Source organism: Telmatherina bonti, assembly GCF_933228915.1.
Source record: "Telmatherina bonti genome assembly, chromosome: 11".
Classification (NCBI taxonomy): domain Eukaryota; kingdom Metazoa; phylum Chordata; class Actinopteri; order Atheriniformes; family Telmatherinidae; genus Telmatherina; species Telmatherina bonti.
The window spans coordinates 13,769,606-13,793,723 of NC_136629.1; the positions used below are offsets into that span (position 1 = coordinate 13,769,606).

Below are 24,118 nucleotides of genomic sequence, written 5' to 3' on the forward strand. Positions count from 1 at the left end.
CGGGCATAAGTGGAGTGGCAGTAGGATGGATGTACATTTATTTTGATGTCAGCTTTTTAATGTGTTTTTAAATAATAAGCTAATCTGACTCTACACGACTTCATCTTCCTGCGGAGGTTGTCTCATACTTTTTCCTGTAAGTAATGGTGACGACATTCTGACCAACAGTCGGACGGTTAGTTTTTTAAACTTTAATCTAACGGTTGCTGTCCAGCCGTTGTCCTCTAAAGTCTTCATCTGTTGCTGCGCGTGACTTTGAGACAACCAACGGCCAGCAGCGTCTCCTTTATATTGTGGACATGTCTGGACATGTCGGACATTAACACATAGAGGTTATTAGTAATAGTACACAAAAATCCCCCAACAGACAGGCTGGTGGGAAGAACCTGCCATGATGCCATCTGGGGTTTCACTTTCAGTTGCTGGTGCAAAGTTTGGAGCCACAGCTGCAGTATAACCTACATTTATTGTCTTTTCTTAGTTTACATGAGGAAAACAACTGGGATTGTCCTGTTTTTCAGTTGTGATGGCACCACCAAGAAAGAATACCCTTCCCAAGCCTCTGCCAGACGGCTTCATACTGACAGATGCTGAGAGGAACAAGTGGAGACTGGGTGAAATAATCGGCCGAGGCGGGTTTGGACTCATTTATCTTGGTAGTGAACACACAGATTATATACATACACTGCAGACAAGGGATGTCATGATTATTGATTCTTGCTATGATCATCATCAGAGAAATAATTAAATTATGAGCCAATTTCACAACATTATACATGTGTGAACTCACATAAACAGTAACAGATTTATTTCTATGGTTGAATTGAATTTGGAAAGTATGTTAATGGTTTAGAAATCCCCTCAATCACTCTTTTCACAACTGTCATATCAATGGTTCCCCATGTGAGCGTGCGTGGGAATAAGTAGATCTAGAATACGGATGGAGACAGAATCATCTCTGCTCTGCGCGCATTAAAATACTACGTATTACTTCTGGTTTTGTGTCAGAGAAAATGGATGGAAAAGGCTGCAGGACCTTTATCTGGTATCAGGGAGGGGAACGTCCTGCTAGCTTAGAGTTTTAGCTTTGCTTTAGCAGAATAACTGCTGTTTGAAACATAAATAATACTGTGAAACTAAAGAAATATGAACACATATCTGAAATAAAAGTATCACGTACAGATTATTGCAATCTGATGACAAAAAAGCATAAACCGCATAAAGTTAAACATGTTTGAACACACATAACTTTCTGTTCTGCTTCCATGTGGCAATGCTGCTTATCTTGTTATGTCCAAACCAAGTTGTACACGATAACAAACATGCAAACAACACAATAACATTTTATTTCACTGTTTCCTTTGGTAAACATTTATGTAATTAATTCCAGTTACTGTATCCTTTCCTTTACTTTGTCGTACAAAGCTTCTGGCTGTCGTCCAGGTGATTAAACACGATGATGTATTTTTTACCTCCAGTACAACATTTATATGTCATGATTACCAGCCTTGGATCGTCCTACACGGTGACACACCCGTATATTTTTCTATAACCAAAGAAATCTAACAAGGATGATTTGTTCTGTGTGTTTCTGATAACTCTTCCTCTTTCATACTTCCCCGCTCGAACATGCCGCGTCTGTTTTCATTTAAACCGCAAACTGTTCTGATCTGCTGATACGGTTCAGGTTTAGTCTTGTCTGGAAAGGGACAGTATTGAGGCATCTCTACTACTAACTAATCACAACATTTAATACTGCGACTAACTGTGTAATTGTGACGTCTCTAATGCAGACTGGTAGAAGAGCTTCCTGTGTTGTTTTGCACCAGTCTGATTGATCTGTTTTGTTCTTAGTTGGAAACGTGCAAACAAATCAGAATGACTGAGATGATGATGAGATAATCTCTGTTCTGCCTTTTAGTCTTCTAGTCTTGTTTGTATCGTGGAGTGACCTGATGTAATGAAAACCTAACAGTGTCGCAACTTTGTCTTATCTTCACTCTTTCCTTGTTACCAATAAGCCTCCCAGGACATAGACAGACCGGTTGCCAGGAACACAGACTTTGTCATTAAAGTGGTGAGTACAGCCACAGCTCATCAGTATTCAGTACCACACAATACTGGAAGGTTTTATGTGTATTATTGGATGTCCTTTTTTTACACTGTGCTACTGGAAGCAGAAAGCAGTTACTGGGATGACTAAAGCAACACTTTCATGTTTGCCCTGTTGTTTGGGAGTCAGTCTCGTGAAGTATCATGTGACTTGGTCACTGTGAGACAGTGTGTCACATAGTTTCACTCAGTGATCCCCACTGATGTTTGACAAGTCAGCAAAAAGTGAACTTTAATCAGTGTTGTGATGTTTCCGCTTGTTGCAGATCAGCATGGTAAGATGACTCACATCCACTGGATATTTACTGGGATCTGTGCTGTAAGCATAAAAAAAAAAGTTTTTAAATGCATACAAAATATCACAAAGAGATTTTCCATGGGATTAGTTTGTTAAATATATCTGTCATTCGAGCTTAATATACTTGAAGCAAACAGGCTCATTTTTTATTATTGATGGTTCTGTTCTTCCACTCACACTTGATTGCATTGTTTATTTCTTTAGTGTTTTGACTTTAAAATGCTTTGGTCCAACTCAGTTCAGTTTGTTTTTCCAAATAATGGATTTTTTTTAGTCCCAGATGAAAAGAATTCAGTTGATCCAGCCACTGGGAAGACTGGAGCCTATTCCAGCAATCTCTGGGCGAGAGGCAGGGCCTGGTTGAACCTGCAGATAACAAATAAACAGTCTTGAATTTGAAATAAATTGGTTAAAAAAAACTTTTTTCCATGTGTTTTATTTAGAAAGGTAGTTCCTTTTCTATTTTCTTTTCCTCCTGCATTTTGATCAAGATTTTTACATTAATAAGCTTTTCCAGTGTTGTGAGATGAAGCCATGAGACAGAAAAGTATCCACAAATACACACTAACATGGCAAACTAGAACACAACAACACATTAGAAATGAAGAAGCAGGTCTACAATCATTAAACACGTCGTGAAAACCAGCATCTGAAAAGTGGAAACAAGACTTTATCTGTGATATTTGGCCCTCAGTATAAGCTGTCCTAATTTACTGATGCCAAACGGTGCTGCTATGGTGTAGTTGTGCAAAAAGAGAGGAAGACCAGGACGCTTTAAAAAGGCAAGATTGTATTTGGCCAAAAACAATAATGGTCATTGGTTGGAAAATCTGTTAACAGATTAACTTTATGAATTTCGACTTCTAGCTTTGCGTAGATCTAACACGTTTGCATGCTCATTTGTGCAGGAGTACCAGGAGAACGGCCCCCTGTTTTCAGAGCTCAAGTTCTACCAGAGGGCAGCCAAACCAGAGAGCAGTGAGTAGCACAACCTGTCCAGTGTCCAGGCAGCTCACTGGAGCACGAGAGCATTTGACTGATGAAGTGGCTGCAGACACAGAAGCTTGCTGCCTGCTGCACAGTAATTAATAATAATCCAAAGCAAACACGCACCTCGGTGGCAGTTGGGGCCTCCTCTCCACACTCTCCAAGGCCTTCACTTGGAGGAGAGAAAGCCACTCACATGTAATGATGCCTGGGCCTCCACTGAGCCCCTGACCACCTGCCAGCCTGGTTGAGAGCCAGTCAGGCTAGCCGCCATCAAGTCCTGGGCCAGGCCCACTACTTTGTCTGGGGGCATCTGTGTTTGTGTGAATTTGCAATGTGTCTACTCTCAATATCAGACTTGATGTTTGCACATTCTGAGAGTTAGAAAGACAAATCTGCTGTTTGGACAGAACATTTACCTGGTTTTCTTATAGAGTGGATCTTTTTATTCAGACTCATTAAAAGAAGTTCTGTCAGATGATTGTGTAGGTTACATCCAGGTAATCTTGACAAAACTGTCCAGAAAATGTCGAAAAAGCCAACAAAGTGATCCAGCCTCTGCAGTTTGTGTCCAGTGTTTTCTCGTGCAAGAGTTTAAACAGAATTAATCCTCCTCTCTGTTTGTTTCAGTGGGAAAGTGGAAGAGGAGCAAGAAACTGGACTTTCTGGGCATCCCGACCTACTGGGGATCTGGACTCGCAGAACATGCTGGTCTCAGGTACTATTATTGAAAAAATGTGGTGGAAGGTGACAGTAAATGGTAATATTTAGGGGCAGGAAATCGAATCGAAAGATTTTTTAATTTTTTTTTATCAGGATTTTTTGCTTAAAAATTTTAAAATAGATTTTTTCTTTTTTTGTTAAAAATCTTTTTTTTTTTTTCAAATAAATAAAAATAATCCATTATAATTCTTTTTGTTGTTTTTATTGACCTTTTTACCTGTCGTCTTGGGTATTATAGCAGCAGAATGATGCTCTGGCTACTGTGTTGTTTTTTTCTTAATTGAAATCAAGAAAAATGACTAGCAAAAAAAAGCTTTCTACATTTTTTTGTTTTTAGTTTACAAAAATCAGCAATATCGAAGAATCGTGAGAGAATTCTGAGAATCGCCATTTAAATCAAATTGACACCGAAAAAATTGGAATTGAATTGAATCATATCGTCACAGCCTAGTAATATTTATATTTACATCAGTGAAATGTAAATTTGGGTTCTTAACAACATACTAACATTGCAGTGTGTGTCAGCAGAAGTCCATCCAAAACATAAAAGTGTAATATATAAGTGAAGAAATCCACAAAGTCTTGCACCAGATCAGCAGAATACCAGTCTAATAACATCTTATCTGTTGAACCCTTAATGTTTGCCCGATGTGGACCTCATAAAGGGGATCACATGAAGTAAGAGTCATGCATGGCTGGACCAGCTTCCAAACCCTCAATAGGGAAACTCATGTTTTAATTAGACTTAATAGAATATTTTTATAGTTCATGGATATGTCACTCTTACATGCTTGTGACTACAACAGAAGGTGAGAAAGCTTGGATGTTGCCAAGATCACCATGGAGTTGTCTCTGCCAAGAAAATGAGAACAATGCCCGAGGGTTGTTGCACATTTGTTCCAGTCGAAGAGGAGAGAAGTCACGTAAATGGGGAATTAGTTTTCATTGGTTCCTTGTGAAGAAACACCAGAGAGTTGCCTGGATTTGTGCGATTGGTCACGGAAACTGGAAGCTCATGCCCTGGCACCATGCAGTGCTCATTTTGTCTGTGGTTGGCCGACTGATGACTCCAAAGACATCACTGCCCGTCTGTAGATATGAGGAGGAAGTTGAAAGACAGTAGCCTGAGTAGGAGGCTTCAGCGAGTCTATCGCCACCAAATTTACCACAGGTTTGCTACTTCTGTGTCCTCAAGAAACTCCCTAGCGAGTGCCACCTTGTTGTGGTTAGGGGGCTTGCGTGTCTCAGTGACCCCGAGAGCTATGCTGGCTGGAGATTTGTCTCCTGGTAGGGCCACCCATGCCAGACAGGTTGAAGGGTAGAGGCCAGACTAAGAGCACTCACTGGTCCTCCAGGTTGGGGGTTTGAATAGCGCTAACAACCCAATTCTGCAAAACAAAGCCTGTTACAGAAACCGCAATGACAGAATCTAAAACCTTCTTGGTTCAGGAAGGGTCCTCTCTAGTGGAGCCCATGATGCCAGCTGGTGAAAGTCTTCTGGAAGCCAGTGCGCTGACAACTCTTCTGACGACCAAGGCCAAGACCAACATCAGAACCCTATATGAGACTGAAAGGAGCGCACAAGTGTGTAGCGAGATCCATCGATACAACCGAAAGATACTAGGCCTTTGTGAGACCAGATGGAATGGAAGTGGAAGAACCAAACTGTCAAGTGGAGACACCATTATCTACACTTGCCAGGAGGAAGGACAACCTCACATGTATGGAGTTGCGCTGCTGATGACACCTGAGGCAACGCAAGCACTGCTGTCCTGGGAACCTGTGTCATCAAGGATTCTCACAGCCAGATTCAACTCCAAGGGCAGGAAAGTCACCATCATACAGTGCTACGCTTCAACAAACGCCGCTGCCACGGAAGAGAAAGAACAATTCTACGAACAGATTTAAGCAATTGTGGACAGAACACCAAAGCAAGACATAAAGATCATTATGGGTGACGTAAATTCCAAGGTAGGCACTGACAACACGGGCAGAGACCACATCATGGGCAGGCATGGCACTGGGGTGGCCCTTGCATTGCAGCCTTTTGGGTGTAGATAAATGGATGGATAATGGATCTGGGCCTACCCTGAGTCATGGCTGTTCTGGTGGTGATGGGCTCTGCAGTTTTGGGTGGGCTGGGCTCTGGTGTGAAAGGATCCCCAGGTTATCGTTTTCTCACGGTGTGTAGAGCCAGATGTTCATTTATTTCATTCTATATTTATTTAATGGTTAAGGAGACAGAAGGTATACTTTTAGAATTGTTCTCTGCAATATGGGCTTGGAGTGGTGTCTGTATGTGTGTGGATGATCATTTGTGTGTATATTGGTACTCTTTGTTGTTTAAATACCCTTTGCCTGCTTCAAATATGAAAGGTGCTATATAAATAGAATTGATCTGATTTGATTCAATTGCATTTATTTCAGAGTTGTTCAAAAATTGGCTAGTTGGCTGCTGATATATGCTGCCTATACATCTGTTGGTTTATTTGGTCTTTTGCAACATTCCGTGTGAGAATGATGTTTTGAATGAATTCCTCTCCTACTAAGGTATCGCTTCATGGCCATGGACCGACTGGGCAGCGACCTTCAGAAAATATGTGAGTGCAACGGAGGCCGACTGAAAAAGAACACTGTGCTCCAGCTTGGTCGAAGGCTGGTGAGAAATCATTTTTAGCATCATAATTATGGACCTCTGTTCTTTAATTTTTTGTAAATATCCCTGAGCCGCCACCTTATTGTGGTGGAGGTGTTTGTGTGTCCTGAAGATCCTAGCAGCAATGTTGTCGGGGGCTTTATGCCTCTGTTAGAGTCACCCATGGCAAACAAATGTCTACTGGAGGGACCAGATTAAGTGCAGGTCAGCGACCCCCATGATGACGACCATTGGCAGAAGTGTTCCCTTGACCGGACGCGGGTCACCAAGGCCCTCCTCTGGAGCCAGGTCCGGGGTTGGGGCAGGAGAGCAAACGTCCGGTGGCTGGGCCTTTGCCTGTGGGGCCCGGTCGGGCTTAGCCCAAAAGGGTTACATGGGCCTCATCTCCTGTGGGCTCACCATCGGCAGGAGGACCCGTGGGTGTTGGGTGCAACATGAGCTGGGTGGCAACAAGAGGCAGGGACCCTGGCGATCTGATCCTCGGCTGTAGAAACTGTCTCAAGAGACGTGGAATGTCACCTCTCTGGCGGGGAAGGAGCCTGAGCTTGTGTGCGAGGTGGAGCTGTCATCTGATCACGACCTGGTGCTGAGTTGGCTAAGATGGTGGGTTAGGTAGCCAGTCAGGTCTGGCAGGCCCAAACATGTTGTGAAGGTCTGCTGGGAATGTCTGGCAGAGTCCCCTGTCAGGGCAAGTTTCAACTCCCACCCTCAACAGAACTTTAACCATGTCCCGAGTGAGGCGGGGGACATTGATTCCATGCCTCTATTGTTAAAGGGGTGCTATTATGGTATTTCAAGTTTTCTTAGCTTTCTACATTGTTACAGTGTTGAATCCTCATCAGACATTTGAACGGCACTGTTTTTAATCACCTAAACGCATGTTTGAGTTTGAGTTTGAGTTTGACTTCCAGTACTCTTTCCGTTCGGTTTCCATGGTGACGAAAAACGAGTCGTTTTAGAGAGTTTTTTTCTACTTCGAAATCCTTGTGACGTCCTGGGGGATAAGGTTCGGCGATTGGTTAGTTTTGATGCTAGGATTAATGCATGTAATTTTGAAAACCAACTGCTTTTGAGGATGAGGATAAGGTTCGGTGATTGGTTACCTTATACTGGTTAACAAGGGCATGTACAAATACATCAGGCTGGTGGGAAACGTTGGATAAAGTTATTTCAAACGATGACTGGTGAGTTTACCAAAGAGAGACATCCTGCTGCATTCGTTACTGTGGGTTGCTGTTTTCCACTTCGTTTTCAGGGTCTGATTCAGGTTTCAACATGTAGGGCTGTATGCTATGTGTTGACATTGTATTTTGTTTTTTTATTGAGTTCATATTAGCCTAATCCTTCTGTTTATGAAATGTTACAATGACAGCGAAAGCAGTTGCGGTGCGCGCTCCCGATGTAGTGCAGTGGCGGGAGGCGGGGCTTAATGCAAAAGAGTCTTAATCCACTCGTTTTGCCCACAGGCTGATCTGACAGTCTATGGAAAGGGTCGGTCTGAGGTAAATAAAGCGATTTGTGACAATAATTCGATCAATCCCAGCCCTTCTGGTCTCAGAAATAAAAATAAATTAGCCTGAAATGCACATAATAGTTCCACTTTAAGGTGGTGAGTTGTGGCGGTAAGGTCATTGGTGCCTGTCGAGGCGGTAATCCCAAAACTTGTTGGACACCTGCAGTGAGGGATGCTGTCAAGCTGAAGAAGGAGTCCTATTGGACCTTCTTGGCCTGTGGGACTCTGGAGTAAGCTGATAGGTATCGACAAGCTAAGCGGGATGTGGCATCAGCTGTCGCCAAGGCAAAAACTTGAGCGTAGGAAGAGTTCAGCGTGGCCATGGAGAATGACTTCCAGATGGGTTTGAGGTGATTCTGGTATCTGGCACCTCAGGAGGGGAAAGCAGTACTCCATCAACGGTGTGTACAGTGGAGATGGAGTACTGCTGACCTCAACTCAGCATGTTGTGGGTCGGTGGAGAGAATGCTTCAAGGATCTCCTCAATCCTACCAACACAACTTCTAATGAAAACGCAGAGCTGGGGGACTCGGGTGGAGGGGGGCATGGGAGTTTGCCCAACCAGTCTACACGTGCTTTGTAGACCTGGAGAAGGCTTTCGACCGTGTCCCCTGGGGGCTTCCCTTCGGGGGTACTCTGGGAGTATGGGGTACCAGACCCCCTTGTACGAGCTGTCCGGTCCCTATACGACAGGTGTCAGAGCTTGGTTCACACTACTGACAGTAAGTTGGATTTGTTCCAGTTAGGGTTGAACTCCGCCAAGGCTGCCCATTATCACCGATTCTGGTCATAACCTTTATGGACAGAATTTCAAAGCCCAGCCAAGGTGATGAAGTGATCCGGTTTGGTTGTCTCAGGATTGGGTCTCTGCTTTTTGCAGATGGCGTGGTCCTGTTGGCGTCATCTGGCTGTGATCTCTAGCTCTAGATTGAACGTTTCGCAGCCGAGTGTGAAGCGGCTGGGATGAGAATCAGCCCCTCCAAATCTGAGGCCATGGTCCTCAGCTGGAATAGGGTGGATTGCCCTCTCTGGGTCGGGAGTGAGGTCCTGCCAGGTCTTGTTCACAAATGAGGGAAGGATGGAGCTTGAGATCGACACATGGATTGGTGTGGCATCTGCAGTAATGCGGATGCTGCGCCAATCTGTCATGATGAAGAAGGAGTTGAGCCAGAGGGCAAAGCTCTCAATTTGCCAGTCGATCAATGCTCCTACCCTCACCTATGGTCATAAGATGTGGGTTGTGACCGGAAGAATGAGATCTCGTATACAGGTGGTTGAAATGAGTTTCCTCCGCAGGATGGCTGGGCTCTCCCTCAGATAGGGTGAGAAGCTCAGTCATCCTGTAGGGGCTCAGAGTAAAGCCGCTGGTTCCTCTCGATGCTCTTCTGCATTGAGAGGAACCAGTTGAGGTGGCTTGGGCATCCGGTCAGGATGCCTCCTGGACACCTCCCTGGTGAGGTGTTCCGGGCACGTCCCTGTGGGAGGAGACCACTGGAAAGACCCAGGACACTGGAAGGATTATATCTCTTGGCTGGCTTGGGAACGCCCTTGGATCCCCCCTGCAGAGTTGGCAGATGTGGCTGGGGAGAAGGAAGTCTGGCTGCTACCCCCGCGATCCGACCCTGGATAAGCGGCGGAGAATGGATAGAATAGATGGATGGATCTTCTTTGATTTTGGTGTACCTAAACAAAACAGAGAAGGAAAACCAACGTCTCTGCTAAAAAGTTCACAGTCAGGAGCCTAATTAAAAGATAATGAGCCCTCTAGCACAAAGAGAACGCCGTGTGACTTTCGACATGTGTATTCTCATCCTTTATTCTCATTATAATTTTTGCTTCTGTGTGTTTGTGGTCCCTGCCACAGGTGGATGTCCTGGAGTATATTCATGAAAATGAGTATGTCCATTCAGACATCAAGGCTGCCAACCTCATGCTGGGTTACAGAGACCCTGAACAAGTTAGTCCACTAGTCCACTGTGACAGTCTTGATTTTTTTGTGCTGAAATTAATTTTTCTTACAGTTCTATCACAGTAAAGTATTTTTCTTTTTTTTTTTTTCATATTTTTGTATCCTGTGGACCACTCTAGGTCTACCTTGCAGACTACGGGCTCTCATACAGATACAGCCCTGATGGAGTCCACAAAGAATATAAAGAAAACCCAAAGAAGGCCCACAATGGGACCGTTGAGTACACCAGCCTTGATGCCCACAAAGGAGTTGGTAAGCTCACCAGCTGTAGATTTCACCAGTACATGTAGATGAACCTGCTCACCTGCTCGCATGCTGCCACTTTGGTCAAGAGGGTGTGCTAATCCACTCAGCATATGTACAGTTGTATTGCTTAAGGAAAGGGGGTCCCCCAGCGAGAGCAAATGCACACATAAAAGAACTTTTAAAAAATCTTTTATGTGATGCAGTTTAGCGCAGTTGGCACGATGCAGTTCATGGAAGTTGCTGACTGCGGTCCTGGTTTTGGCCTGCAGTTGCCTGATATTGAACAAGCTCCCATCAAGATGAAACTGAACTTGACCTTGAAAGCCTCAGCACTGGTTAAAGATAATTCTTTATTACGGTGTGTTCAGACCAAATGCGTTTTGAGCGTCGAAAATGCTCAAAACGCTGAACACTCGACGCTGGTCACTAAACTGCCACTTTTGTGTCCGACGCCCAAAACGCTCCCAACGCTCCTGTCGCGTCTGCCGCTTGTGTGTCTGGAGCGAACGGCAAACACGGCGGAAAAGAGAGGAGGGAGGCAGCGCTTTCCTTCCGGTCAGTTTGAATGATGGCGGATTCAGTAGAGATATGGCATGATTTTATTTAATAAATAAAGCTAGAGAACGTTGTCGTCGGGCAGTTAGTCAATGTTAATGCAACAAGAGCCGCACTCAGCAGAGAGCCGCCGCCGCCCCCAAACAAAGTGTTGCTAGGCAACGTATCCTGCTACGTTGCCAAATCAGTAACATTCAGCTTTTTAGCAAGGGATGGTTATCCTAAATATTGCACGGAGTCGCATCTCAGCTCCGTGTCTGGGTTCTCCACAGGAATCCTCCAGGAGCTGCGAGCTGATTGCTCTGATTGGTTGACGCCCCGCGTCGATCGGCCAAAGTTCAGCTTTGTCCATCTCTGGCTTTTGATGCGCGTTCTGCTCAAAATGCGACGCGAGAAAGCTCGATGCCCGTTTGCCGCACCTCCCCATAGACTTTACATGGAAACCTGCTGCTCTTGACGCTCAAAACGCGTTTGGTCTGAACACACCGTTATACTTTAGATTGCCACCAGCAGTCAACACAGCCAGCTGGAAACACAAGGCTAAAAGGGTTATGGCGTCGGATTTCTTGCTGCAAAGTTTTTGCAGCGAAAAAAAAGGGAGAAAAACAGTTTAATAACCTGTGTGCAATAATGTGAACTCTCTTCAGGTTGATTTTGTCTACCAATGATGTGCGACGAACGCGGCTTTGCACAGATGTGGGACAGATGCAGAAATGAGCAACTGTTAACATTAAATATAACTGATCAAACAAGTTTATCGGTGGAATGGAAGGAAAGTTTGTTAACTCTGGATGTTATCTGTTATTTACACCATATATTTTCGCACCTACGCCCTCTGTCTGCTGGTTGAACAGAGCTCACCTGCATGTGCCCACACGTGTCTTTGCACATCAAGGCAGAGAGCTGTGAACATGCAAGCATGTTGAGTCAGAAAGGTCATGCCGGAAGATAAATGACATCAAGCCGTTTGGTGTGAGTGAATGTTCAGATGTAGCCTGACGTTGCAGAAGTTACCTTGATGACATTAGACCAGGTCCTGCTGAAGAACTACAAGACTTTGGATGTTGAAATGTGGACTGACTACAGGGAATAACGATTCGTTTACACACAGTTCAGCTTGTGATTTATGAAACTTTTATTTAGTTTGTGAAAGTACTGGTAAGTGATAATTTTATGGAAATTTTTGGGGAAATCAAGAGCACATTAGACCAGGTCTACTTTATCGTGGTGTAAACGATAGATCCTCATATGAAATGATACACAATTTCTATCATCCAAACAATATATACATCGTCATTTTGCCCAGCCCTAGTTCGCATCTAGACCAAAAAAGGTACATACCAGAAAGCAGAAGAGCAACTGAATTTTAAGCTCTTTTTTGAAATCATAAATGATCTCTGTATCTGTCTGGACTCCAAAACGGAGCATTAAGCTTAATATCAACAACACACATCTGCAGTGGTTCGGAGTTGCCTTGTGCGTACTGTACACTTCACTTGCATGTCTAGGAACGCAGCTTCAATCCACAAGATTCCCAATGTTTGGTGCAGCATCTGCTGAAACTTGTTGCTTTTTTAAGGAAAAAGTGGCAGACCAGATTCTGGCAGATTCTGTACAAATTCCTGCAGCTTTGCTCTTAATACTAGGAGTCGGGGTTTCTAAATTGGTCTATGACAGACACCCACTGATACAATAAGAAAAAAAAAAACAAAAAAAAAACCATGTCCTTAAACAGCAGAACCAGGAAAACACTTTCAGTGAATGACCTTTGCGTTGCACTTTGGTGTGTAAACCTGCTCCTTCGTTTAGTTGAGTGTCCAATAAAACCAGTTTACCTCCTTACACCTTTGATCTGAGTTACCTTTTCTGGTCTGTGCGCTCTTCCTGTTAATGACTGGCAGTGTAGGAGATGCATCCTCAAGATTTTCCAGTGATGGTAATGTCTGTTCTTCATAGCTTTATAATGGCCCAATACACTGCCTGCCTAAACTTTACAGAGAACTTCATGGGTCAAAACCAAGCAGCAACCTCCGGCAGTTAAAAGTGAAGCCTATGCAGAAGTGCATTAAACTGCAGTTCCCCCCTCTTCCACCAGGGGCTGCAAAACAGTGCAAATCCCCGTAGATTCCTATATTAAAAAGACCAACTTCACAGCAGAAATAAAGATGTTTACAGCCTGGTTGAAAAATCCATTTTTGGTTTAATAGGTCAGGTTTACCTTCATGACAACTGTGGGGCAAAGAATTTTTTTCCAACTCGCCCGTTTAAGAGTAATTTCATTTCAAAGTTCGGCATATTTAGGGGCCTGTCCTTTTGATTGATAGGCACCCGATCTCCTGCTTCAAGTAAGGAGAACGTAGAACAACCGCGGTTTTTAGCCAGTTAACAACGTGACTTAGCTTTAGCCCACTCACCTCCGTTAGCTGGTTAGCTCCTCTTATCTCCGGTTTAGCTCGGTTAGCTCTTAGCTACAGGCAGCTCAGAGTTCGCTCGATGTCAATCATCCACCATGATGCTCACAGCCCCTTTGTCAGCTTCACCTCTTTGGCCATATTTGTATTTTCTGGGCGAGACGACACACATGCCCCTGCTAAGATGTTGATGGTAGGAGCCGCCCACTGTGCTTCAATTCAGCTCTTCAGAAACCTGCGGGTGATGTCACAGAGGCTATGTCCATCTCTTTAAATACAGTATATGGTCAAAACCAGAGATAAAGTAAGACCCTTCTAGGTCATTTCCCCACAATTTATAAGAAAAAACTAAAGTCTGGTAATTGTCATGAGTTTGAATTTATTGAAAATTGTTTCAGATGAATGAAATCAGTCCCAAGTTGTGTGTTTTGTTTTTACTCAAGGCAAGCAGTACACATTCATATCATGGGGTTTACATTAAAATGAGAAATCATTCGGAATTAGCAACGTTCAATTACACCTTTATTTTTGGTCAAATGTCTCAGATTGCATGACAGGTTTTTACATTTTGGCAGATATTTCACAGCATCTTTATCAACCTGATGTAAACCGGTGTAGTCCTCTGTTGCAGAGCCTCTGCTTCCAGAAGCTCATATTGGGAATACATTACCTCACAAAATGCCTACATGGTCCCCCCCTTTGTTGACCATTGATTTTCCCATTTGCATTTACCCATTTACACACACACACACACACACACACACACACACACACGCACACGACTCTGATGTTTGGTTAAACCGAAGACCATACCACCGATTACCTTGATGTACTCCATGTCAACCAGCTACACTAGCTGGTAATTTGATACTGAGCCGGTGTGGCTCAGACCGCCTGACATGCCACAGTTTCTATCAATACGATCAATCAGAGCAGCAGGGAAAGAGGTATCCTGTCAGCAATAGCTGTGAAATGAAAAGGATGAGTCATGTATAGTTTGATTTCCTTGTAAAATTTTTGTCAGGACAACAACTGCACTGTTGTAAACAAGCATCCGTCTTTCCAAGGAGTGATCTTATTAGAGCCGTTAAAGTTCTGAGACCGCAACCGGACAGCCTCAAACATAAAAAACAAGCCTTTTTTTTAATATGAAGAAGACAATAAAATCTTCCTGAATTGTCAACTTCCATCATACCTTCAAGGAAGAGAATTCTGTCCCTCACATGAATGACCAAGAACTCCTGTCTGCCCTTTGCTGACACAGTGGCATTATTCTTCACACAGATGTTGACAGGTTGCCATGGTGAGGTTTGGTGAACATAGCTTGCAAGTGGCAGTCTTATGTACCCAGAGCTAAACGGTGTAATTACCAGCATTTGGTGGGCAGACAGCAGAATGATGACCATCTCCAAACAACAAGACTGCAAGGCAGAAGGGTTAAGAGTGTGAAACTGCGGCGCGTTTAAGAGAATCTGAATAACAAAAGCAGATAATTAGCAACACGGCCATCTCTTTCTCACCTCCTTGTCTAAAGCATACGGAGAAGGTGCATCTGTTCTGCGTGTATTTATGAGAATGTTCGACATTTATGTGCTGCTCATGTCCAAGCCTTGTTTGGAAGCTGAAAACGCGCGTGTGTGTGTGTGTGTGTGTAGACATGTGAGTCCCTTTGTGTTCTCCTTTGCCATTCTTCACATAAGGGCAAAACACATGCATAAATACTGAAGAGCAGACACACAAAATGGTATAATGAGTGGTGATATTGTGCCCAGAGCACACACAGACGGTAGTTCCACCTAATATAGTTGTTGATCTCTTTAATTGTTAATCTATTATAGAGCTCTGGGAGTCTGAGCACTTTTTTCATTGTCGGTATCAAATGGATTTTTCATCCTTTTTCTTCTTCAACGTGCTCTCAGAAGCAATGAGTCGCTGAGCAATCATTTAAAGCAATGGGAAGTCTTACTGTACTGCAGCCTTAATGCACGCTTCACATCCACAAGGACAAACCGATATAAGCCTCGTTATCAGAGTTATTGAGAGGAAGTAGAGAGGTTATGACGGTTTCATATTTGGAGCTACAGCACATTAGTGCATCCCCTTCTAATGAAAGAGACTCATCAGGGTTATTTTCCAAAGTGAAATCTTCAGCCTTGATAATGGTTCAGCTCCGATTATTCAGTTTTATATCACTTTGATAAAATGATTTTTCTTTTACTTTGAATAAAACCTGAGTAGAAAGTCCAGCTGAAACATTAAATGTTTTCTTCATTTTGCAGTGATTTAATGGCCTGTGACCAGGGGTTTCACAATTATTTGATTTGACAATTAATCAGTATCAACTGCGATGAATTTATTCTTAAGCTCTGTCAGTGTTGTCAGTTTCCATCAATGATTCTGGGAGCATTTACACTGATTCATTTGATGAATTTTAAATGTCCCATATCATTAATAAACACATTTTATGTACTTTCTAAATGTTTTCTAGGGCTGCACAATGGCGTAGGGGTTAGCACTGTGGCCTCACAGCAAGAAAGTTGCTGGTTCAATCCTCAGCTGGGGCGAAGTTTTGGACATTGGTCTTTCTGCGTGGAGTTTATATGTTCTCCCTGTGTATGCGTGGGTTCTCTCGGGGTATTCCGTCTTCCTCCCACTGTCTAAAGACATGCATATTAGGCTAAATGGTTACTCTAGATTGCCCAAAGGAGTGAGCGTGAGTGATTGTTTGTCTCTGTGTGGCCCTGCGATGGACTGGCAACCTGTCCAGGATGTACCCTGCCTTTTTTTTTTTGCTCACTTTCTCCACTTTGTAGCAAATGTGTGTTCAAACAGGTGAGTCTGAGATCTTTCATTGGTTAGTTCAATCAAAGAACTTCAACTTTTTTTTACCTTTAGTTTCATTGTGCAAACATAATAGACTTGACAACAAGGCGACGTTTTTATGGAAATCTGTTAAAATGAGCTAAAATAAGTGATATGGTGAAGAACGAAGACATGATAAAACACGTCAGCATGTCCCGTCTTCTTACCACTTCTTCCATCCATTGACGGACCTCCTTTCATAGTCCAAGCAGTTCAGAGTCCAGGGTCCAGTTCCTATTCAGTATGCTCCCGTGGTCTGCATCCTGGTATGCATCCTGATATCTCACCATCTGGGCAGTCATGTTGAAGTTAAAACAAAGTGATCAGAATATTTTAATTTCATGGACATGAAATTAGATTACAGTCCCGTCTTCCCTCATGTTCTGGTCCTACATGCCATTAACCGTGCTTCCTCGTTAGACCAGTCTGTTTGTTGGGAAGGATCAATGATGGCTGCAGCTCACAGAGGAGATTTCTGTCCTCTGATGGAGTCAGTCGATATATAATTTCTCAGTATTGAGCCGCTTAAACTCGCCGGGCTTGACCTCTCTGGATGGACTCGGTCACAGAGTATTGATGGACCTCGCACTTAAATGTAGATACATGCAGTCATACACACAATCACCATTACATGCAAACACACTCCTGACTTCTCAGAGAACTATTTGATTCACAGGAGTTCATTCAGACACAGTCTGTCATATCTCCAAATATTGCATTCCTTAATATCAAATTGAAATATTCATATTCTTGTAGTGCAGAAATAAAAAAGATCTTTGGATCTCCAGGCCTCCATATTGCAGACACGCTGCTGATCAGCTCCTGGTGAGGTGTAATGCATATTGACAGCACAGTAGTTCTTTACTGTGCTGTCAGACATTTAGTCCAAACCAACCTTCACCTGCAGAAATCTCATTCACCACAGATGAACAAAGGAGTCACTCCTACACTTACATTTACTGCACCATGTGAAAAACTGATCTGCTGTGTGACACATTTAGACTTAAAAAGAAAAAAAAAACACAAAAAGTGTTGGAATGATTAAATGGATGAGAAATTGCTATTTCCATGCAATAAGACTGTAAGGCTGAAATATATAGTTTTGATATATCCTTTTTCAATGGGGGGGTAAAACTTCATATTCAGATCCAGAATCTTTAACCTCTATTAACCCACAATGCAACTTTATTATCAAAGATTGTAGTTGTAGATGTAAGAGTTATAGAGTATGTTCGCCACAATAGGTATGCAGCCTTGCTGCCAATTTACTAAAGGTCTTTCCATTTACGCTGATAGTTGTGTTAAATGGCACAAATCCACAACAAAGTCATTGTAGGGCACTCTCACAGGAGCTCAATACTCCATATGAGAAGTCCAATTAAATAAAGTCCAATTTAGGTCTGAGAAAGCAAAGAATTGAGTCTGTAATTCAGTTAAATGATGCGTTTTGTTTTAAGGTAGATGGAATGAAAGTTTTCAGCATGGACTGATAGTTTTGTGTAGAAGGTAAAAGTATAGGAAACTATTTATTTCTTCTTCAGAAGTAATAGGCTCTTACATACAACTAGTGCACAAATTCAGACATAACATTGAAGGATGAACACCAGTTCACGCAAAAGTGTGTCTTCATCTGAGACTTAAAGCTGTCCAGCAGATCCAGTGCTGGCGGGGAGAGTGTTCCTGACATTATTAGGTTGTGCATGGGAATGTCCGTTTGACCTGGTCAGTAGCCAAGCAGCAACACTCCGAGTGGATTGTAAGTGGTGAAGAACGGCTTTATTGAGTAAAGCAAACAGCGCTGCGGTGTCAGTATGGGGTGAGATGAAAGCATGAACGAGCATCTCCATATCTACATGAGAGATTACAGACCTCCAGTTTAATGGTGTTGTGTTGGTTGAAAATACGCGACTGTTAACTGGCAACAATTTACCAAATAGCAACCCTCGTTTTCTCATCACCATGACTGACAGTAGGGCTGGGCAAAATAACCAAAATCTCATATCCCGACATAGCTCATTTTATATCTCCATAACGATATACATAACGAGATAAAATAGTTTGTGTAATTTTGTGTCAGTCATCAGTTATTTGTCAGAAGTGCTTAGCAACGGCAGCAGTGATCTCCTTCCATCTGGGGGAACTATGTCTGTATGACATTTCACAGGTAAAAGCCTGTCGTAGCGTATGCATCTGGAGTTTATTATGAGCTTCCGCCTCCACTCGACGCTGCTTTTGCTGGTTGACTCCATTCTTTATCCATAGTCTTGCCCAGGTGATAAAAGGAGTTACCGGTAGTTGTGTCGGAGTCTGTTGTTGGGACTGCGAGCTAGTCTGTTGTCGGTTCCACGTCCGTTTTTTTTTTTATATCCAAACAGCATCCATGCAACAGAAATTTCCCACTTTTAGGAACAAGCTCACTGGTTTTGGTTGCCTGGTCATCTTTTAGTGAATTACCCTGCTCTGAAACACATCTGCTACCGTCTCCCTCCGTGTTTGTTTATGTATTGCAGCGTGCATGCTGTAAAGCGCATCTTGACGTAAAATACTGTAGTAAAGCACATAACGGTGACGTAAACCATAGAGCCTCATGAAACAAAAGACATTTTCTTTTGTCCAAACGATATATATCATCATATCGCCCGGACTTAGCTGAAAGGAGCTTTATTTTGGGCCATTTCTCTCACCTTTCACTCTACATGGATGTAAGTCTTACCCACATTGCCTTGTATTGTACTCTCTGCATCTGGTTCACTTGAGATAAACCAAGATCTATGTAAATAATGGATTCAGAGTTTTACTCTTTAATTTGGCTTTGCATACACACCTCTGCAAATGAACCAGACTTTCCAATCAGACAAACTAGGATTCTAATCACAATGGATTACCTTCTACACAAAACCATCAGTCCATATGGAAAACTTTCATTCCATCTACCTTAAAAAAAATGAATCAGCAACAAAAAGCTCTTTTTTTTTTTTTTTTGTTTTGTTTTTTTTTTTTTGTTATTATGTGTTTAAATTTTGGGAGGTGACTTACAGGAAGAACTTGGTGTCATTTTGGTTTCCACTGTAGTGCCAGACATTTGGATCCCATTTGGTTAAATTGTGTTTTGCGCCATTGGTAGGTTCATCCTGCCATACAGTCCTTCTGTCTTCTAGCCATTCTAATCCATATAACACACTTCTTTATGTCTGTATGGATGTATCTGATTGGTTAGTTTGTATTTTCTTGACCTTTTCTTTTCCATTCTTGTTTTGTTTAAATGCTGCTTGATGGATGTCTTGTGATGACCCAGTGAAGGACACAAGCAGAGTGCGCAGGTCAAACAGTGAAGTTTTGACATATTACGTTTGGTGTTAAAGTTCTGACCTCTCTGGACATTTACGTTAAACGGAAGACAAATCCGAATGTGAAGCCATCATGACTTTTGCTTTGTGGAAACAAAAGGAAAGCAGCTTTTGTGTCAGGGTGACATATCTCTGATTTCAAGACTTCCCTTCGTGTCTTTTGCCAAAGAGAGAGAGAAGGATATCTGTCTCGTCTCGATCGCATAAAACCACAGGTGTCTGGTTTCATTAAAAAGTGTTATTGTAAGAATATATTACCTTATAAGTCAGCAGGAGCACTCTGCTGTTCTGTACGTTGTGATGAGGACCACGCAGACCTGTTTAGGAACACAGCAATCGCATCTCAACATTATTCCACTGTTAAAAATGTTGATGTATCTCCATACAGTCATGCTGTAAATCAGTTTTCGTCTTGCTTCACTGCAGCATTTAGGATCGCTTTTTTAGGAATCCCTCGTTGACTCTGACTTCACAAGTAAGACGTGTAGCTTCTTACAAATATCTGTTGTTTGTTTTTGTTGCTGTTGCCATTTCAAATTAAAAGCCTTTCTAACCCTAGAGGAACAAAAAAGGACACAACATGAAGAAAGAGTCACAGTTCACGAGTATATTGGTTGGTATGCCTCCTATGTCAGATAATTTTCCCTCTGTCTTTCCATAGCACCGTCGAGACGTAGTGACCTCCAGATCTTGGGTTTTTGTCTTCTCCACTGGGTATGTGGGTCTCTGCCCTGGGATGGTGTTCTCAAACATCCCACTCAGGTCCAGGAGGCCAAAGCCAGGTTGGGAACCACTTGGTTTTTGTCTACATAACAATTCTGGGTGTTAGCATTTCATGATAAAGCTGTTGTTTCCAAATGCTTCTGTCGAAATAAAACATCTGCCGTAGAGCAGATGTTCTAGATTTTAACACCACACAAGACCCATAATAAACACAAACCAATACACATACACAGTTTTAACTGCAGCTATTGAAATAAGTAAGAGCACAGTTGTTTATTGTCAAACATTAAATGGACATTATGTGAGAATTCCTTCCTTCTAACTATTATTACAAAATATGTCCATTTTACTTACAAGTCATTATGTATTCATTCTTTATTTATTTAAAATGGGACAATACATAATGATTCACACGATGTTCACCACGTGAAATTAGATCTCGAGCTTCATTAGGAGCTTCCCCCTAGTGGTCATCGCTGGTACTACACACTCTTGTTTTCTACATTTTAGTGAAATGTCTCATTATACTTATCTTCAGTTCTTGTCTCCAGAAGTTTTACTTTTGCTCTGTTGCAGTAATTTCAGCGTAATAATTTCCTCTCCATCATATCATACAAATTCAGATACAACTGTACACTGTTGCCGTAAACTTGCATTAATATCATAAAAGTAACATCGTGGGACAGATTGCCTTGGCTGTGGTTTATGCTGTTTTCCTACCTCTCATTGTGTCCTCACTTCTTCCCTGTTTTTATGTCCTGCTCTCTCAGACTGATGGATAATCTTCCAGACTCAGTCCAGCAGCTGTCAGTGAGTGGATCCAGCACAGGTAAGCAAGGCTGCCAGGCGCTTCAGGTTACAGGACATCATTTACACATCTCAGGTTAAACTTAGAATTAGGATGTGAGACAAGAAGCTAGTGGAAGGGTGGAGGAGAATCTCTGTAATTTTGTGCTTTTTTTCATAGAAGAGTCACATTAAATGTCATAATTGAAGCTCGTTCAAGTGATATGGCGTCCACTGCATGTGCACAAATCAAACAGATCAATCCTCGTTTGAAGAGTCTGAATATTTCTTAAAAAAGAAAAAAAATTACTTTAATTTTTATTATCGTCATGCAATAAGTTATCGTCTCATTCTTCTGGACTTTTCAGAAGTTGTTTAAAGAAGAGAGATCATGGCAGAGCATGATAGTGCAGCAGCTTCTCAGCCACTGGTGGTGGAACTTGTTTCACACAATGAAGCACAGTTTGTCCAGACTACTTTAACTTGTGAACGCCAGTGAGAAGAATAAACCACAACTCAAGCAGACCAAGGCTACTGAAGACAACGGCCTGGAGAGGTGAATCACCAGGGCTGAGAGGAAAGAGGAAGCGGCGTGCCGTGGGGGCTGAAGAGAGACGAGCGAGCTGGCCTGTTAGCCGCTAACTGCTACATGGCCATGAGCAAATGCTGTTTGCTTTTGCTTACAGAAACATGGCAGACCAGCAGCATTCCTGATACAGCTTACCAGAGTAAGAGGCTACTGGGGAAAGCCTTGGCACATGTATGAATAAAAACCAGTGTACCAGATGGTCCTTACTGGTAAGCAGTAATAGATGATTTTCATAATTTGTGCCAGCATCACTCATGCATGCTCATAACTACCCAAGATGGTCAGAAAGCTCGGATGTCCGTTGAAATCGCCATAGGGTCATGTCTTGTAGTGAGCTGCTGTGTGTTTGTTTCAGTTGTAGCGAAGAGAAGTCATGAAAACTGAGGATACGTTTTCATCATGCAGCTAGCCGTGCAAACTGGAAGGTTCAATGGGAAAATACAAAGCAAATACATTCTTCTTCTGGTCACCTTTGGTAGTTACGTGCATACGCGAGTGAAGGATGCATAAATTATAAGAAAGGTCTCTGTATGGTGGAGCATGCATGCAGGGGTGTGTGTGTGGGGGGAGGCGGGATGATGCTTGGGTGTGCGGGGGTTTGGGGTGTGTGTGTGTGAGGGAGTGTGCTGGTGTATGTGTATGGGGGGGGGGGTCTTATGCCCAGGGAGCGCAGCTGGTGCACTGGGATGTGGCCTGGCTGCCGCTAGGTGGCGGTCTGGGAATCCTGGCCCTCCGTCGGTGTGGGCTGCGCCCTCTGCTTGTGGGTGCGGGGGTCTGCTTTCGGGCTCTTAGGGCCTTGGGGCCCGTGCTCTGCCTGCCCTGGGCAGCTGGTGCCCGGCGGGGCCGGATCTTGCCTGACTGCGGGGGTCTCTGGTTGGGGCCCTCCTTTGCCACTTCCTGGGTGGATGCATGGCTGGCTCCGGAGTGGGGTGGTTGGGGTCTGTGCTAGGGGGTGACTGCCGGTTGCCCAGGTCTCGGGGTTCTCCAGGCCTGCCCCTTTCCCAGGGGGGGGGCGGGGGTCACATTGGCATGATCACTCTTCTCTGAACACGTTCCACTCTGAATGTTCAGCATGTGTCACGTGGCTGTCAGAAAGTGCTTTATAAATAAAGTTTGCTTGGCTTGGCTTGGCTTGGCTTGGCTTGGCTTGGCACTGAGTCATCCAGCAAGTTTATTCATTAGCAGCAGGTAGCTTTCTTTCTGTCTTTAACTTGCTAGTTTCTGGTGCTCCTGACAGTTACTGGTTTTGTTCTCCGCAGGGACCATGAATCTAGAGTTGGCTTCTGTGAACGTATATATATATAAAATGAATTTGCTCAGCAGAACATAGCATCCAGAACATCAGTCTGCTTGCTTAAATGCTGGACAAAAAAAAAAAAAAAGGTCTCTTGTTTAAAAGCAGTGGAATGTGGCGGCAGGACAACCTAACAGGAGTTCACACAGATAAGTTTACTGTAACAGCGCATGTTTTTCTCTTGCGCTGAAGCTAATCTGGTTTTTCGTAAGCTACATGACCATATCTGTAAGCTCTAGAACTGACCACCACGGCATTCTTTACATAAACAGTGGACTTTAACCACCGTAGCTAACGGACATAATGCTTTAAATTGAAGAACTCATTGCAACCATCAGGATCAGGTTAAAACCAACAGACAGGATGCATTTAAATCAGTGCCCTGCCTCCAGCTGGGCTTTTCTGACCACAACTCTGCCGTGCCGATACCCTCTGAATGCCCTCTTGACCAGAACCTCTCCCAGATGCCCTCTACACATTGTATGCCTGCTTTGAAGCATCCAACTCCTCCCCAACTCCAGGGTCAGCGTTCCACCTAGTAAGCTGCCTCTAAGTGTGTTTGCTGAGGATGTGAGGAGAGCTCTGCAGCGCATCAACCCTCCGAAAGCAGCAGACCCAGACTGCATCCTGGAAATGATGAGGGTTTGGACCAAGTCTTTACAGCAGATCAAAGCATCTGCAGAGATTAAGACGACATGTTGCTCCATTTAACATAAAAGTACAAACACTCTGGTTACCTGAGGATCCACTCCAACTTCGTGGCAATTAAACAGCTGTCCCACCAACATGCCTTTCAAAGCTTTTTTTTAAATCTTCCTCTTTATAAGGGGAGGTCATACCTGTTTGATGACTGGGTGTGTGATGTACGGTCGTGACCGTACACTCGTCTGCCGGCAAAACCCAGCTGTCCGCCGCAGATAAGAGCTGGAGTATGCATCAACCAAGCGCGCGTGTGTGAGAAAGAGATACAACTTCCACTGCAGTGTGTCATACACACCGTTTGGCCACTGTGTGATGCATGGAGGCTGACTGTGTATGACACTTGTA

At 43.4% G+C, this 24,118-nt stretch overlaps 1 protein-coding gene across 2 annotated transcripts in view; it reads left to right on the forward strand.

The window, feature by feature from the left end:
* The window catches only part of LOC306762139 (serine/threonine-protein kinase VRK1-like), a gene marked incomplete at its 3' end in the record, with an annotated part of 27,977 nt that continues 3,859 nt past the window's right edge, over window positions 1–24,118 (forward strand). For both annotated transcript variants that reach the window (XM_079248546.1, XM_079248547.1), the window contains exons 1-10: window positions 1–136; window positions 522–656; window positions 2,022–2,077; window positions 3,319–3,388; window positions 4,028–4,115; window positions 6,671–6,779; window positions 10,154–10,246; window positions 10,378–10,510; window positions 20,341–20,461; window positions 21,173–21,231. In XM_079248546.1, coding sequence (XP_079104672.1) covers window positions 527–656; window positions 2,022–2,077; window positions 3,319–3,388; window positions 4,028–4,115; window positions 6,671–6,779; window positions 10,154–10,246; window positions 10,378–10,510; window positions 20,341–20,461; window positions 21,173–21,231 — 859 coding nt within the window. In that variant the 5' untranslated portion in view covers window positions 1–136; window positions 522–526. The remainder of the gene's footprint in view (window positions 137–521; window positions 657–2,021; window positions 2,078–3,318; window positions 3,389–4,027; window positions 4,116–6,670; window positions 6,780–10,153; window positions 10,247–10,377; window positions 10,511–20,340; window positions 20,462–21,172; window positions 21,232–24,118) is intronic.